This window comes from Rhamphochromis longiceps, linkage group LG3 (genome assembly GCF_057381845.1).
Source record: "Rhamphochromis longiceps isolate RC_006_pf linkage group LG3, R_longiceps_female_GT1.1, whole genome shotgun sequence".
Lineage (NCBI taxonomy): Eukaryota > Metazoa > Chordata > Actinopteri > Cichliformes > Cichlidae > Rhamphochromis > Rhamphochromis longiceps.
The window spans coordinates 38,465,564-38,483,303 of NC_140559.1; the positions used below are offsets into that span (position 1 = coordinate 38,465,564).

Consider the following 17,740-nt stretch of genomic DNA (forward strand, 5'->3'; position numbering starts at 1 on the left):
AAGAGCAACATAATAAAGAACATCACGATGATCTATGGGAATATAACAGTAAATACTAAATATTAAACATTATTGTGCAGCACGTAAGATCAACAGAACACAGTGTGCTTTGAGGTAGGAGCCAAAAAGGGTGTAGTTTGTGTGCGTGAGCACCCGTGTGTACACCTGTGAGCATGGACGCGCTTGTTTTTAAAAGGTTCCTTCATGTAATGATCTGCTAGAGGGTGTGGGGGGCCACAGCCCCGTCCTCCAGGGCATGAAGCAGGTATGGAGGAGATCAAGACTCCAGACATCCAGAGGCCCCCAGAACACAAGAGACCAAGGAAGACCAACAGAGGGGCAGCCGCGCCACTGTCCCTGAGGAGAGTCCCAGATAAACATTTAGATGTCAAGTTAAACGGGATAAAAGGGGGTGTTTTACTGTTATTTTAGCATCAGCATTATTATTGCACCAGAATCATATAACAAGCATTGCATTAAACATTTATTGAAGCTTTTGACATTGTCCTAACATTTGTGTTCCAGTGATTGTTATAATCGCAGGTTAATCTTCTATTCTTAATCGTATATTCACAGGTGTCAGGATAATCATATGATCTTCTATTGCAGGTGTAACCATGATCATTTTTATACATATTGCAGTTTGTTGCTCATTATAGAGTTGTGCTCAAGTTAATAAGGGTTAAAAGCTACAGTCAATGCGATGTTTGGCTGATCTATGGTGTGGAGTGACTTCGAGCATAGAAGGCCGCACGCGCTTACATAACACTGATATCATGGTATTCTTTGTGATCTTTTATTCAATTATATCTTTAAGTTAAGTTTTAAGTAGTGGTAGTTGATTAAATGGCATTCTTTTAAGATTATATACTTGAGTCAGAGCATTACACGCAGATCAACTTAACAACCTGGGAGACCTTGTAGCTGCAATATTGTGTCTCCATAAGGGACAGTAGGCGGAAGCAAACACATGATTTCTTGGGGGGCAAATGTGAGGATTAAAAATGGCTAATTTGTTTTTGATGTCTCTTCTTAATATGAGTGGTTTTAGTAATTTTCAGACACACCTTGCAAATGTACTTATAATGAGTTGGCACTCGGCCTTTTGAAGGTCATAAGCTTCGTTCGGCGTGATGGTCCGGACTGATAAAGTGTAGGAAAATGCCTTGAGTGCAGAGGGCATAATGCAAACACGCTTACACACACATAGGATATGATTAGAATAAGTCCCTGGGACATTCTGAATATTCTAAGCCAATTCTGAATCACTAGAAGGTCAGTAGATAACAACATTAGATTATTAGGGTTAGGAAGAGAGGTGTTTTGGTTTTCTGTCTCTTACAGAGAAAGGAACAGACACCAGACGAGGTCACAGAGATACGAGGATCCTTCGCAGCAGAGATAGACACAGTGACTGCCGAGACACCAACTGGGTCCAAGTGTCATGGCGTTTGGACTCCAGCTAGTCACTCCAAAAGGATGGATCCCATAAACACAGCAATAACCATGAAGGGGTTGGCGGAAATCCAGGAACACCAGACCAACGAGGTTCGAGAGGCTCTTGGGCAAAAGGGGGACGCGTTCCTGATCTTTTTCTGGAGGACACACAGGACCCGAGGATACACAGATCGTTGTTTGAAATCGGGGCAGAATAATCCCCTGATCTGTGCCACGACTGAAGGGTTGTCTAACCCCTGAGGTTGAAGAAAGAAGAGCAGAGGATCACCCAACTGGACGACACTGGTAGCTGCAGCAATAAAATAAAGGCTAAAAGCTCCTTGGACAGAGGTTCTAGTCTGAGTACGTCTGAAGGGTATAAGGTAGCACCAAATAAAGCTGTGGGAGAACTGGGGAGTGTCATATGTACCTGATATTGTTGTAATAATAGTTTGTCTTGCACCTGAACTGCGCAAACACAGAGGTCATCTCACGTATGGTTCGCCCATCAGGGGGACAAAGGACCTCAGGAGTGAGAAGAAATGAACCCGGCCACAATGGATTATAGGGTGTTGGTGAGCTCATTATTCTAACGAGCTCATCAGGGGGAGTGTTAAATTATAATATTATTTTATGCCATGTTATACCCCTAATTAAAGATTGTGAATTATTATGTAGTTTTAGTTTGCATTATTCTCCTGAATTAGAAGAAGCTGATAACTATTGCATTAGTTAAACTGATTTGCATTACATTAGACTGCTGATTTATTGTGGATGAATGATATTGTTTTATGATGTTATAAGAAATACTATTTGCAGAAAGTCATCGCCTTATTTGTCTGATTAGAAGAGAACAGAGCATACTGGAGTTTTCTGCCCCATCTCAGCAGGAGCAGATAAATAGGGAGCCAAGGTCGTAGCTTAGGCGCCGTGTGAGAGAAAAGCATGTGAATGTTTAGGCTTTTATGATAAGGTGGGAGAACCAGAGGCTATAAGAGTTTGATTAATGCTCCACCATTTTGAGATCTGAGGCTGTCTGCATACAGTGTCCATCTCCCACGCGTGTGACTATTAAAATCATCGTTTGACTCAACCCGGCCGGACCAGTGTTGTTATTGTGGTTTTTTCTCTTGTCTCCATCCCCAATTTTGAACTCGTAACAGGGCTCACTCAGCAGCCGCGGAGCAGAAGCCAGGGGGGGTTGCAGTGACGTGCCCGGGAGCTCCGCCGGCAGCCAGCTGTGCCTGAGTGACCGAGCCCCAGGCCAAGAGGCCGAGGGCACCCCACCCCCGAAGTGGCCCGAGCGAGCCCCAGGCTCCAGGCCCCGACAAGCAGCCACCAGGAGTGAGCCGGTGTGTACCTGGACCCCCATCTCCGGACACAAAGAACCACCAACGCACCGATGTCTGAGGGACTCCGCCACTGGCAGGTGAAGTGGTGGTGGGGGGAGATAGGCCTCCAAACCTTGGAGGGCCTGAGATGTGCCCAGAGAGGTGGCGTCTGATACCCAACCTGACATATAGACACAGACATACAGGCACACACAGACACAAACATACATTCCCACCCTCATGCTCTCATATGCACTTACTCCACACTCAACCAACGTGGAGACAGACATAAAGAGACGCTGTACACACAATCACACTCCCCAAGCGTACTCTACGAACCGGGTCCAGGTACCCTTGCCCCTGGTGGGGGAAACTGCACTCAGACCCTTTTCCCTGAGAAGCAGACCGCCCCGACTCCACAGCAGCAGGGAGGCCCCACATTCCAGACCCCAATCGGACGGCCAACTCCTCCTCCTTGCCCCCCGCTCCAACAGGCCGCAGAGAACGGGGGTGTGTGAAAACGCCAAACCTCCCTCCGCCCGCTCATATGTAGTGTTGATACATGTGTGTTCTAAGGTGCATTTAAAACCCAGGAGGGCATGGAGCTACCTGCCAGAGAGCAGCAGGTAAGCGCATAGTCCCTCCTGCTAGCCCTCAATGTCTACGTGTATTTAAAATTGAGAGGTGGGCAACGACGCCAGGGGTGAGGTGTACGCCCTGATGGTCTTTTGGATACCGTGTAGCGTGCCCACCCCAAGATCCTATATGTATGTGTAATGAGAGTGTAGGGCTTTGTGATATAACCAACATTTCTATCTATCGCCCCGATAATGATATAAATCACAAAAATGTAACATTTTCTGTAAATTCTGTGAATCTCGGGCAGCTCGACTTGCATGAAGTGTTTCCAGCTGCGCGTCATGTAGCTGGAGTCGAGTGTTTTAGCCGATGCATGAAACGATACATTTTTAGACATAAAGTTGTAACAGCCGCCGTTTTCTTTGTGAGTATTTATTACACAGGGTGCTGCGGGGAAAAGCTTGTTCTAACATTTGAGTCTAAGGTTTATTTTAGCGGGGGAGCTACTGAGGTCAGCTCCCCCGCTGACCCCAGTAGGCACCCCCATACTCCGCAACCCGCCAGGGAAAGGGGGCCCAGGCCCATCCGGACCGGGGCCCAGTTCAGCAGCGCCGCCTGTCCACACAGAGCCCAGGACAGTCCACCCGACCCCACCAAAGAGAAAACTGCACCCACCCTGTCATCCACTCATCTTCCAGACTACACAAGACAATAGACGCCCAGGCTGAGATCTTCTTCCACCTCTCCTATATCTCCCCCTCCTGCAGAGTGAGTTCCTGAAGAGAGGAGACCTCCTGCAAGATGTAACAGCCTCCCCCACCAGTTGAAGAGCCCCCCTAGGTGGCTCGATGAGCTGGCGGCACCTTGCGCCAGGGCTGTGCCCCCATACACCCACCCGCCCACAACCCTGGCAACACACCAACCAGGACCCAGGCCCAGCCAGGGCCCCAGCCCAGAGACGGAGCACCCCCAGAACCTCACGCCCCTCCCGGCTTTCTGCTCTATGCTTATCTGAGGGCAAATATATGCAGTTCATGAAATTGTTACCATCAACAATTTTATTCAAATATTTTTGTGAGTCAAAGTGCCCAAAGATACTATTTAAAATGAGATCTTCGCTAAGATGTTAGGTGTAGAGACAAGACTAGTTCCTTCTTTAAGTTACGTTTCTGGTTGAATTATTGTTAAGTGGTTTGACAAGAGAAAAAAAAAACACATACCAACACAACACACTCCTGTGAAACTAGTCAGGTATAAAGACTGAACTGAACACAAGTGAAAAGCAGCCAGTGTCCAAATAAACACGTAAAAGCTCTTTTGACAACTAATGGTCAAAATTACTCTGAAGTAAGGCTGGCTGTTTGGAAGAAATTTTTTTGTTGGCTCAAAACATTTGCAGTGCTAAATAAACTTCCATTTGGAAAATCACACAAAAATTGAGCTGAATGTTTATAATGAAACACTGTTCATGAAACAAAGTCTGATAACTTTAATGTAGAGACAAGAAAAAACAAAAACGCCAAAACCCAACACCACCAAACATTACCATCACCAGCATTTTGTCACCGACACAACAAACAGCAATGTGGAAACGAAAAACCAAAATATGTATATATGGCAGTTCAAGACAGCAGTGAATAGCGTATTTACACTCGCATGAAAATATATGTGGCAGTCAATGAGTTTATAGGATCAAGAGCAAATATATGTCCAGTCAAACTGTTGATCAGACAGCAACCCTAACCCTTCCCCAATCAAAACCAGGTTTGTTCTGATGTAGTATACTACTGTAACACTTTGTTCAAAAATTAATTATACATGTTACGTATCTGTGTCAGTATCTATCACCATGTTTATTTAAAAAAAACAAAACAATTATTAATCTTAAATTGTGCATTTCCAAGTGTTTTTTGATGTTCAGATTGCGCAGCACTCATCTGAGTTCTAAACTTTGATCTTATTATTCATTTAGATTGTTGAAGGAAGTGAATTAGAATTAAAGACTCTCCTGTGAAAGAGTAAATATGCAAGTTCTCATTCACGTCAAAAAAGGAGACTCTGCCTTCTTCATAGTCCAGGTACACTCCTATTAACCTTGGCCTAGGGAAAAGGTAGAGAACTGTGGAGGGTGTGGCGTGAACTTTATAGTCCAAAAACCTTTTTCCTGTGGCAAAGAATCCATTTTCTCTTTTCAAAAAAGAAAAAAAAAGAAAAAAAGAAAAAGAAAAAAAAGAAAAAAAAACCTTCCTGATCTGTTTACACTTTCCTTGGCAACACCCACATCCCAGCCATTTGTCAGGGCCACTTGGACTTCCCAGTAGTGTCGGCCAGAGGTGAAGCTCTCTGTCCCAAACACCATGGGACAGTCAAACCTCCTAGAGTCAGACGAGAGGCTTGCTGCTCTGGAGTACTTCAGACGTTTCCCAGATTCTGTCACCACAAGGCCCTAACTGGCAGTGGAAGGGTTAAAGGTGACTGATTCTTAATTGAGAAAAGAAAAATGGACAGTTTAAAAGAACATGTATGCACATTTTTTAACAGTTAAGTTGAGTTGAGTTATATTGTCTTGTCAAGATTTATTAACACTAGCATCCCCAGGCTTCTACCTTTCTACCTATAAAACCCGAGAGCAGTCAAATGGTGGAAGTGGAAGCTAAATTGGCTAGTCATTCATATGTATATTAGGTCGTTACCTAGGAATTCTGGAGGGAGGGGAGTGGGGGTGAGTGATTGAGGGGGGGGGGAGCTGCTAAAAGTTGTGAACTTCCTTTTGTGTTTCATCTTGATGCATTCTCAATCATCCAGGGAAATAAATCTCCAAAAGTCACCAACTTGGAGTGTTTCAGTTTGCCATCTTGGGGAGAAATCAACACACATGGGTGTATGTCCTTTGTTGCTGACATTTATTGATAAAAACAGTACAAAAAACCAACCATTTGTACACATATTTACAAATAATTCAACATTGTCAGCAATCACTCACAATCCTGGCACTGCCACGGTATCTGTCGTCTGCATTTACCACATGTGTACCTGTAGCAGTGAACACATCGCACAGTGGCCTGATTTTTTTTGCATCTGTGTTTGACCTGACACGTGGCCCTTTTTCCAGGGCTCGGTGTGGAGGGTTCTGCCCGAAGCAACTGATCTTTTCTTGCCTTCTTCGCAGCTACATGAGAGTGAGCCAACTCTGTTGCAAGCGCCACCAGGAAGTCCACCCGTCTTTCCTTCGTCCCGGTGCATGCTTGATACAGCACATGTGCATTCAGTGCTGCCATGTCAATCATGTTATAAAACACGGCGACTGGCCAGCGCCGTGTTCCTTTGCGGACAGTGTACTCCCGAACCATCTGGTCCATCACATCCACGCCACACTTTGTTTTGTTGTAAAGGGTGACAGTGTTTGGCTTCCTTTTGGTGGTGTTATCAGTCTGAACCACGCTGTGCATGCTGCTAAGAATATAGACTGTCTTCTTCCGTTTGGCCGCATACGCCGTCAGCGTGGCAACAGAGGTTGAAAACACCTAAGAAATAAGATAAATTGTTATTTCCATAGCCCTTTTACACACAATGAAACACATAAACATAGAACCACAAAAGACCTGCAACATACCTGAGTGGTGAATTCATTGCGATCTGTCTGTCTAGTGGATTGAGGAATTTCCCTGCGAATCTTGTTGACTGTGCCGAGGATGGTGGTTTTCCGTCCAAGAAGTTTTTGCGCAAGTGAAAGCGATGTGAAAAAATTGTCCGTGGTAACATTTCTGCCCTTGTCTAGGAATGGTTCCATCAGCCTCATTACTACATTTTCAGAAAGTCTCTCCCCGGTGGGACGACTGGGGTCCTTGCCAAGATATGGGAAGACATTGCAAATGTACTTGGATTTTAGGTCGCAAGCCACCCAAAACTTGATCCCAAACTTGTCCGGCTTACTTGCAATATACTGCAGGAAACAGCAACGCGTCTTTGATGGGAAAAGCTGTTCATCAATGGTGATATGCAGACCAGGGTTGTAGCACGTGATGCAGTTGGTGACAAATGATCCCCACACACTGGAAATTGCAGCAAACTTGTCAGTCTTTGCTCGATCACAGCGGGTGGACTTGTCATCAAAGCGTAGGTGTTGCATGATGTTTTGGAAGCGGTTTCGTGCCATAGTTCCAATTATCTGTGGGTTTCCCAGGTTTGCTGACCAGCAGTCATTTACCGATGGAAGCCTGCAAACCCCCCGCAAGATCACAATTGCAATAAATGCCATTAGTTCAGGGAGGTCCATGAACCAATGAACATCCTCCGTTTCCTGTGCATGTTGAATAGTCCATTCTTGAATGCTACGAAGCATGTCAAGAGTGACGAAACACAGGAAGCTCTGAAGGCGAGTCGAGATACTTCTCCTGGCCTTAGCCGTTGGCTCTCCATCTGCAGCGTACGCTTCTATTGGGGTGAAAGGGAGACAGGTCCCCACATGTTCTTCACGCCACACTGTGCCATCTTTCGCTGTCTCAGTCCCCAAACAAGGTCTCTTTTTCGGTGGAGAAGCAGTCTCCTCATCTGCAGTGTGAACAAATTCAAATTGTGAGCAAAATGGGAAAATGGGAAAATGGGAAAATCACAAATGCATGCATAGATACTAATTATAATTCCAGTATCTCCTCCTCTGTATCAGAATAATGTCTGAAATATCTTACTTACTAACTACATCCACTTACTTGTTTGAAATGAAAAAGGAAATAACATGAAATGACACTAACCGGAAGACTGATCAGACAGCTCTGAGTCCGAATCCGGCTGAACTGCTAGGTCTTCTCCATCCGAGTCACAAGGGTCGACCTCCGTCAGGATCATTTCCAAGGCTTGCTGAGTGGTGAGTCTTCTCTGCATTTTCTTTCCTTGGAGAGGAGGTCCGTACACCAGAGGATTCTTCAGGGCAGGCAGGGCGATGAATTTTCTTTCCTTGGAGAGGAGGTCCGTACACCAGAGGATTCTTCAGGGCAGGCAGGGCGATGAATTTTCTTTCCTTGGAGAGGAGGTCCGTACACCAGAGGATTCTTCAGGGCAGGCAGGGCGATGAATTTTCCTGCACCCATCCGTCAGTAAACTGTACCTGGGCTTGTTGCAGTGACCTGAAGTTACTAAACTTCATGAGTGTATGCACTCACTCCAAGAACCGTATAATTATAAATCTGAGCGTGGTGAAAGTTGGGCAGCACGCTAACGTCTTTTGTCCACTCTGTGTGCTCGTAAGGGTCTGACCCTTTCACTGGTTTGATTTTTTCCTCGTATCTTTTCTTTGTCTTTTCGTCGAGTCTGTCTTTGTACGGACCGTCATTCTTCCATTCTTCTCCTTTTGTTTTGTACATTCCTTTGTTGTGCGGCAAATAAAAAACAGGAAGGTATTGGAACCGGAGAATGAACTTTTTGCGGTGCTGCAAATGCTTGCATTTGATGCGGTACTTGGATTGTTTTGCCACGAGTTCCCAGCATGCAATGTGCGAAAATCACGTGATTGCTAAACAAGGGGGAGGGTGCATCCGGCCTCCTCGGCTGTAATTGGTCCAGCCCAGAGTCGATCATGACCAATTGGCCAATCCAACACCTTTCATTATATATACCCTAAAAGAAAACCAAAAAAAAAAAACCATCGGCCCATAAAAACAAAAAATCGCCAGCGGCCCACCGGGCCCGATGGCCAGTCCAGCTATGGTCACAGGAGGGTGATGTGGAGTGAAATGAGTGGTGGAAGGGAACTTACGTTTGAACGAGTGGTTAAAGAGTTAAGTCATGGTGAAGGGAAAGTGGTGGTTTTTCGTTTTTTGAGAAATACTGGTCTCATCAAAAGGATCTGAGGATTCAGGAATGACGGACGATTAACAGCCAGGAGGTGGCAGTAATGCAACAGTTTTGGATGCAAGCTGCCGTTAAACTTGACTGAAGAAGAAGCCTATGGAAACGCTTGAATATGTGTTTATTAGTTGCAGGAAGTATGTTAGTCAAATGAGAATGTTGAGGGTAGAAACTGTAGTTTGAAAAGGTGGCTGAGTGGTTAAGTCATGATAAAAGGAAGTGTGTGGTTTATTGTTTCTGTTTTATTTGTTTTGTTTTTTTAGAAATACTGTACTCATCAAGAGGATCTAAGGATTTGGAAGTGATGTAACAGTAAAACCCAGGAGATGGCAGTAGTGCAACATCTTTGGATTCAAGCTGCCATTAAAAATGAAAGAAGATTTGGGCAGGTCAGTTTGAGTTATGTTTTGTTGTGGCTTTTGGGTAGAATTTTGTTAAGTTGATCTCTTTTATGGACCCACTTGGGTCTTAAATAGTTTGTCATTTTAAATATTTGTAATAATGTTGTCCTTTTTGGCTATACTACAACCCATGTGTGAAGATTACACCTGTGTTTTTATGTTCTTGGCTGCCATGATAGTCTTTTATTCCTTATCAGTTCTTTAGTAAACAATATTATTCCTTCCCACTGTCTTCAAAGTGCTTGCTCACAGGGTGTCATCTGGTTGGTGGGGTTTGTCTATATATTTTAGGGTCCTTGCAAATTAAAGTACCTTGAGGCAACTGTGACTTGGTACTATAAGTAAAACTGTCTTGAATTGAACTGATTATCTCATTCTGTATGCCTGGTATGGTTTTATAGATTAAACAAGCTTAGCATAAGGCCTGGGAACAGGTAGAAACTGCTTTCTTTTAGACAATGCTTGTGGTGGTCAGAGGGCCCGGTGGCGCCAGTGTCCGGCAGCCTCGCCTCCGTCAGTGCGTCCCAGGGCAGCTGTGGCTACAATGTAGCTTGCCATCACCAGTGTGTGAATGTGTGTGTGAATGGGTGAATGACTGAATGTGTAAAGCGCTTTGGGGTCCTTAGGGACTAAGTAAAGTGCTATACAAATACAGGCCATTTACCAATGCTTCCAGTCCTGCTAAAGTAAACCCAGAAACATACATAAAACTTCTGAGGTGTAACATACTGTTGAGCAAAAGACCTCCCGTCAGTAGATTTTGGGACTTCTAAACATTTTGCTGCAATCTTTAGAGAAACAGCTAACTGAACTTAGATCAAGATCTGTTTCTACCATGCTTACATTAATGTAGTAACTAGTTTTCCATTAAATGTTCAGCAAGAAAATAATTGCACTTACTCACAAAATAAAATTACTCTATTGTTATGATTTGTCTTCCTGCACACCCAGTTTTTAATGCTAATCAAATCAAGCAAGCATGTTGGCTACAAATTCACAGGATGTATAATTAACATATTTAGCTACAGTTCACATGTAATTAAATCGGGTATAGCTACAACAACTTTTGTTTTTATGTCCTTAGCTTTGCTTGATCAGATGTTTCTCATTCACAGGACAGATGACGATGGTGTCAGAGGCTTTGTCACAGCAGTACAGGTAGAAAAATGGAAGAATTTTTTCAGTGAAGGTATCCTCAAAGGTGTAAATATGGGTCCGTGCTCTCACATCATAAAACGACACTTGGCCTTCTTCGTAGTCCACATACACGCCCACTCTCTTGGGCTTAGGGTCGAGGGAGAGCAGTGATGGTGGGGATGTTGACGCTCTGTATCCCTGGCCTTTCTTCATGGCCAGAGCCCAATAGCCTTGGGTGGTGCTTACAGAGATCCTGCCCTTTCTGTTAACAGATGACCTCGCCACACCAAGGTACCAGTCATCCTTTTCCCCCACCTGGACCTCCCAGTAGTGTCTGCCAGAAGTGAAGCCCTCATGGGCCAATACTATAACCACCGTGTCGAAGCGATCGGGGTGGTCCGGGAGGTCCTGCCAGGCACCCAGGTGTCTCACCTGATGTCTATCCTGAGAGAGCTGCAACCACGGGTTAGCTGTGTCAGGGTCAAGAGTGACATCCACTGCAGAAGAACGAGACAGAGGATATATTTTGTTGGGGAGTTTAATGATGAAAACACAGGAAAGAAAAATAAGTAAAAAAAGCTTTACCTGTATATTTCAGAACTTTTTTGATCTCTGTAAAAACAAAATACAACATTCTCTTAAGATATGTTTCTTATACATCTTTACTTTTTTTAAAAATAAAATGAATAGTCACACAGTAACAAAGGTATTTTTGAATGTTTATGGAAGTCCTACCACTGTCAGACAGTTTGTCAATCATTTCAGTCAACGTCGCCTCTAGTTTGGACACTAATTTTCTGATCATGCCAACACATGTGTCAGTGGGAACACTGGTCTCAGACCAGTCTTTAACAGATGGTGGAGTGCTGAGGGCCGGGAAGCTCTGCAGAAAGATACAGCCCAAGGGGGGGCAACAACTTAGAAACACGTTATTGACTAAAATAAGATGACCACAGTCATGGTTCTTTTCAAATAACCACAGATCACAAAGATTTTAAGGCTTCTGAACTAAGAAACAAATATGGTTGTAGAATTATTTCCAAATTAAGAGACTCAAATGCTCAGGGTTGCGTCAGAATGGGCATTATTTATGAAACACTGCCAAAAAAAACTTGCAAAGCTACTCTTTGATTGGATTGCAGGTATTGGAATGCAATACAGTGTAGAGCAGAAAGAGGGCGCTGTTGTCATTTAATTTAGCTATTAGTGAATACTGTAAAAGGCACCTGGTTTCACTGGAAAACAGGGTTAACAAAATGCTGGAAGTGTCATTTTACCATAAAAATCCTTTGAAATGAAGAAAAAAATAAGGAAAAATTAGAAAAATATCCATGAACTTGTACACCTTGCAAGGTAAAATATCAAGTACCACAACTTAAATTTGGCTCCCCGACACTGAGCACTGAAACAAAGCCTCTCTCACCTTTAAGAAATGAATGTGGTCAGTCCGAGCAACGGTTTCCAACTCTGTGTTCCTCCTCTTTAGCTCAGTGATTTCCTGTTCCAGTTCAGTAATGAGGCCTTGAGCCCACCTCTCCGTCTGCCTCTGCTTCTCCTCGATGACCAAAACCAGCTCGGCCTGAGTTTTCTGGATGGAGCGCACCAGCTCCGAGAAGACCTGCATGCTTTCCTCAATCTCTCTTTGAGCACTGGCCTGAAAGTACAAAAAGCACATGTATGTTGAACAACCATGTGAGTGTAGATTGTGACGTGGCCATGCAAAGGTAAAAACTCACTTTATTGAGCTCCACAGAGTGTTTGATCTCCTCCACCTTTTTCACTCTGTCCTGGATCATCTGCTGAACGTCTATTCCTGTCCTCTTAAGCTGTGCCTGCACAGTATCAGATCACACGGGCATGACTTGTGGTAATTATAAACTTGATGATGTGAAAAGATTATTAGTCTTTAGTTGTAATCAGGCAACAGAGAAGATAACATCATAAAGACACTGTGGACCAGCCTGTACAAGGCGAGGTCTGTGCAGCATAGTTGTTCGTGTTAATGTTTCCTTAAAATCCTGGAAGGTTTAGGTTGAATCATTAGTTTAGTAAAAGTAAACAAAAAAACAAACAAAAATTCAACTCATAGACTCACAAACAACAGAACCTGTTGTATCACCAAACCTTTCTGACATGTTAAGGGCACAATAGGTCAAAGCTTGGTGGTGCCAAGGGGTCATTTAGTGCTTAATAAATGTATTAGACCACCACCCAATATAAGGTTTATGCCACAGCTGCCCTAAATTAACGGTACTTGTAATTATGAAAATATTTTTTATATTTTTGTAATGGTTAATCCACCAATATGTGCAAGTTCTATTTAAATCTAAATCAGAAGTATGCAGCTCCAGGCTTCGAGGCCCGGTGTCCTGCAGCTTTTAGATGTGTCCTTGATCCAACTCAGCTTATTTAAATGACTAAATAACCTCTTTAACAAGCCTTGAAGTTCTCCAGAGGCCTGGTAATGAACTAATCATGTGATTCAGGTGTGTTGACCCAGGGTGATATCTAAAACCTGCAGGACACTCCCTTAAGGCCTGGAGTTGCCTACCCCTGATCTAAATGGGGCGACCGTGGCTCAGGGGGTTGGGAAGCCTATCTGTAACCGGAAGGTCGCCGGTTTGATCCCCGGGCTCTCTGTCCTGGTCGTCGTGTCCTTGGGCAAGACACTTTACCCTACCGCCTACTGGTGTTGGCCAGAGGGGCCGATGGCGCGATATGGCAGCCTCGCTTCTGTCAGTCTGCCCCAGGGCAGCTGTGGCTACAACCGTAGCTGCCTCCACCAGTGTGTGAATGTGAGAGTGAATGAATAGTGGTATTGTAAAGCGCTTTGGGTGCCTTGAAAAGCGCTATATAAATCCAATCCATTATTATTATTAAATGATATATCTAATACTAAATTTAGCCATAAATCTTAAAATTTTGTCAGGACCTGAGTGACAAAACGCTTCTCCCACTGAAATCAAACGTCTAAATGAACAGAATCAACTTTCTGGGGTTAAATGTGACACTTAATTAATTTCTGACTTCCCAGTGAAGTCCAGAAATGTCTGTATACAAACATTTTTGACAAATTTCAAAAATATTTGTCATTTCTGTCACAGCTGATCTTATAAATCTGTTAAGCACTCTACATAATATTTTTTTTATGTGGTTGATCTATCTACAGTGCATTACTAACGATACGATTAACAATTAACAATGAAAAATGTGCATCATAACCATCATTTGAATATCTTTCACCATTTTGAATGTGGGAATCTGTGAACTTATGACATTAACTAAAGATGAACAATTAGCTGACTATAAATAGCAGAGAGGGTGTGTACTGGGTGCCATCTGAGCTGATCCTTTTTTCTTGATAAGACAAAAAAAAGAAAGAAAAAAAAAGAGAACTTCTTGCTGAGAAATGAGGGTGCATAAATAATTCAATGAAAATATCTTGCTCTGCTTCCAGCGCATACAGTAGTATGCATCTCCAAAAAAGGTCATATTTATTCATATTAATAACTAAAGAATCCTTTTGAAGGAGTCCACAGAGTCTGGCAAATGAAACTGGAGTGTTGTGGAGCCACAGATTGAAAGGCTCTGTCCCATCCTAGTCTTCAACCATGTACAAGTAACAGTAATACATTTGAGCCTGCAAACAAACACTTCAAGCAGAAGTGTGTTTAACGAAAGTCTGAAGCTTTTCCATTTAGTCCTCCGTGTGTAAGTATGAGAGTTTATCTGTTTTATCTTTGGCACCAATCACCTGATTTAAACTATGTTAAAAAATACTGCGTAAATCGTACATGACAAGGTGTAAACAAAATATCAGTCTCCTATCTGTATAACTGTGCTTTCTGCAGTTCTCCAGATCTGCTGTCAGCGATCGTGACTTCAAGCATCCATCATTTTACGTTAACTCTGGCTGCACTCGCAAGAGTCCATATTTATAGAACAGTGATACCAATTTTTTACTCTAAACATTTTGAAGGGCCTAGGTCAAGTGGTTTTTTAGATAATGGATTTGAAACTATCCCTCCAACAAAAAAGAGAACAGCGGTAGTAAGACATGAATCTTTCCACTTGAGTTCCTTTAGCTAAGTCTGAGCTGGTCCGGGGGGAGGCAGTTGATGAACCGGCAAGAATTGACCCGCAAATATCTTGAAATCTTTTCCAGCACAGATAAACATTTGGTCCCTGTCCTATATTTGGATGGCAGCGCATCTGTCTCACCTTTTTCTCTGTCCATTCTCTCTCCACAGGGACTGTGTAGTGAGCCCTGTGGTCCGTCTCGGTGCAGAGGACGCACACGCACATCTGATCCTTCTTACAGAACAGCTCCAGGAGCCTCTCGTGCTTCGGACACATCCTGTCCTCCATGTTGGCAACGGGCTCCATCAGCTTGTGCTTAGTGAAGCGGGCTGAGTGACATTTCAGATGCTCCTCGCAGTAGGAAGTCAGACACACCAGGCAGGATTTGACCGCCTTCGGCCTACCTTCTCCAAGGCAAACGTCGCACAAGACTTCCTCCCAAGATTGAGATTGGAGCGAAGAGAAAGAAGGAGATGGTAAGGTCTGAGGAAGTTGAGAAGCAGAGATTTGAGGTGAGGGTGGGGGTGATGTTTGGGGAAGTGGAGGTGGTGGCTCTTGTGCTGTGGCTTGGTGTGCCAGTGGAGGAGAGGTCTTTGGAGGTGAAATTGGAGGGATTAAAGGTGGTAAGTCTTCTTGCTGTGGCCTCTTCTCTCCTTGTTTCTCCTTCACTCCCTCTTTCTTTCTCTTCTCCTCTTGTTTCAGCTTCAGCTCCTCCAAAAGCTGCTCTTTCTGGTCTTTCTCCAAAAGCCTCTCCTCATCCTCCCTTTTCCTCCTTTCTATTGTCCACTTCCTTTCTTTCCCTTCTCCCTCTTCCTTGCTTCCCTTCCCTTCCATGCTTTTAATCCTAATCTCCTTGAACTGCTCTGCAATTTCCCTCAAGACAGTGTTGACACTAATATCGGGCCTTTTGTAGAAGGACTTCTTGCACATAGGACACTGATACAAAGGACTGCTTTTCCAGTATCCCAGGATGCAACTCTGGCAGAAGTTGTGTCCGCAGGGGATGGACACGGGGTTGGTGAAGACGTCCAGACAGATGGAGCAGTGCACCTGCTCTTCTGAAAGGTTCCCAGTAGTGGCCATTCCTGCACGGCGGAGAGGCAGGGTCATTTTCAGTGCAAGCAACCAGCCTTTGAATGGGTCATCAAACCTGCTGTGATATCGAGGTCGCTAGGATTAGATGGCATGACCTTAATGATGTCGTCTACAAGCAGATCTACAAAGCAAAGCATGGCGGGACTCATTTATCATTACATGCTTTGAAATTACAGGTCATAATGTTTTAGGTAAACATTTAGAATAATGACAAATGAGTCCCGATTAGTCCCGACTCATTTTAAGAGCTTACATGCATATGTCAATATTTAAATACAAAACATAGTCAACATCTTTCATAATCATTATTTATATTAAGATATTTTGAAAGTATTTAAATATTGATACTGCCCTCTTGTGGCCACATATTGTAATAGTCACACTGCTTTTAATTTCTGACCCAAGAAATTTATAGATAAATACAACTATAACTATAATAAGTTTATCAGAGGACGGCAATTAATAGAATCATCACATGAATTTTAACTCCTAATCTTTTCTTTTTAAAAGCAAACTCCATATCACAAGCTAAAGATTATTATGTCTCTCCTGTACGCTGGTACACTGCGACACAAATGTATCTGTGAAGCTGCAAGTAAGCAGGTTTGACCTATAAGACAGGCAGCTTCAGGCCTAGGTGTTCGTGACAGACCAGATTAAGATTTTTCCAAAAATACTAGCGTACCGCATGACCTGTCTTGCAGTGCTGGCAGCGCTTAAACTTTCTTATTTTGATAAATGAACACCTAGTACCTAAAAATATACAAACTTATAACTCTACGATTGAAGTCTTCTCTTGAACTATTTTAATCTATAATTCCCTGCCTGCAATGGAAAGAAAGTCCATACCACAGGTCAGCACTCATTAGAATAAAAATGTTATTAGAAAAAAAAATCCAACAACAATACTCCCCTAAGAGTTATGTCTGTGTACAGAGAAGCAGATGATACCCTGTGGAAATTAAAAACACAGGAGGTGAAGGGAGAGACAAAAAACAGAGATCTGGGAAACTCACCAGAGAGCAGCTGCCTGGAGACTCCACAGTGCACTGACATATGAGACAGGCTGTAACCGCTGCCCCTTACAGCCGCCCCCCACACAAACACACACTCAACTCAGACCCAAAATATACCCCGCTCCCCCAGTCTCCTTTTAACCTAGATACAAATATTCTCTGGCCATGACCCTCAAAGCTCCAGGAGGAATAGCTTTAAGTCTTCAGAGAATACAGCACATTAGCTAGGGTCAAATTCAGGAGTTTGACAAAGAAATTAAAATAGCAGAAGTAACACTAAAATCTGAGAACGCTTACATGTTGAGGATTTAATTTTTTGTGTTAATAATTGTAGGATTTTCAAATTGGCAAAATTTAAAACACAAAAAAATATTAGACTGTTAGCTTAGCACAAAGATTAGAAGCACAGACCATATAAAAACATGGATGTAATATCCAGGTTTTAAAAAAGAATAAGTCAACGTGGAAGTGTCTTAAACCTGCATTCTACCTGAAGGCCACCAGAGAGCGATAGCTGTGGTTGTAAAAAAACAAACAAAACCTTTGGGCCTGATAGAAGGCCATGCTTTCTGCAAACAGTTTGTGGACTCAGTCACTGATTTCTGGTTATACTGAATCAAAAATGAAGTCGATTTATAAAGCTTTATAGTTTTTGTATCATTGTATATTTCAAAATAGAGCCTTAACCATGACCACTGTTCACCAGCTAATGACGTATGACTGGTAAGTAGTTTGCCAACTAGCATGTAGTTTCACAGTCAAACCCGTCCCTCTTCATATCATCCATTCTTTTAAAGATGGTGACGGTAAAAATGCCAAA

At 43.3% G+C, this 17,740-nt stretch overlaps 1 protein-coding gene across 3 annotated transcripts; it reads right to left on the minus strand.

Annotated features, from left to right (window-relative positions):
- Positions 1-10,515: 10,515 nt before the first annotated feature.
- On the minus strand, positions 10,516-16,986 carry LOC146674530 (E3 ubiquitin-protein ligase TRIM39). 3 transcript variants are annotated; one of them, XM_085396526.1, is made up of 7 exons: positions 16,921-16,985; positions 14,951-15,894; positions 12,466-12,561; positions 12,153-12,383; positions 11,465-11,612; positions 11,315-11,341; positions 10,516-11,226 (listed from the first exon to the last, which is right to left on the minus strand). In XM_085396526.1, the coding sequence occupies exons 1-7, from the start codon at positions 16,958-16,960 to the stop codon at positions 10,673-10,675; spliced, it is 2,040 nt and encodes a 679-aa protein (XP_085252652.1). In that variant the 5' UTR covers positions 16,961-16,985; the 3' UTR covers positions 10,516-10,672. The 3 variants fall into 3 exon arrangements, with proteins under 3 accessions (XP_085252652.1, XP_085252659.1, XP_085252666.1); XM_085396533.1 differs by having other exon boundaries at positions 10,517-11,226; positions 14,951-15,962; positions 16,921-16,986; XM_085396540.1 differs by having other exon boundaries at positions 10,517-11,226; positions 14,951-16,025; positions 16,921-16,963.
- Between the last annotated feature and the right edge of the window lie 754 nt (positions 16,987-17,740).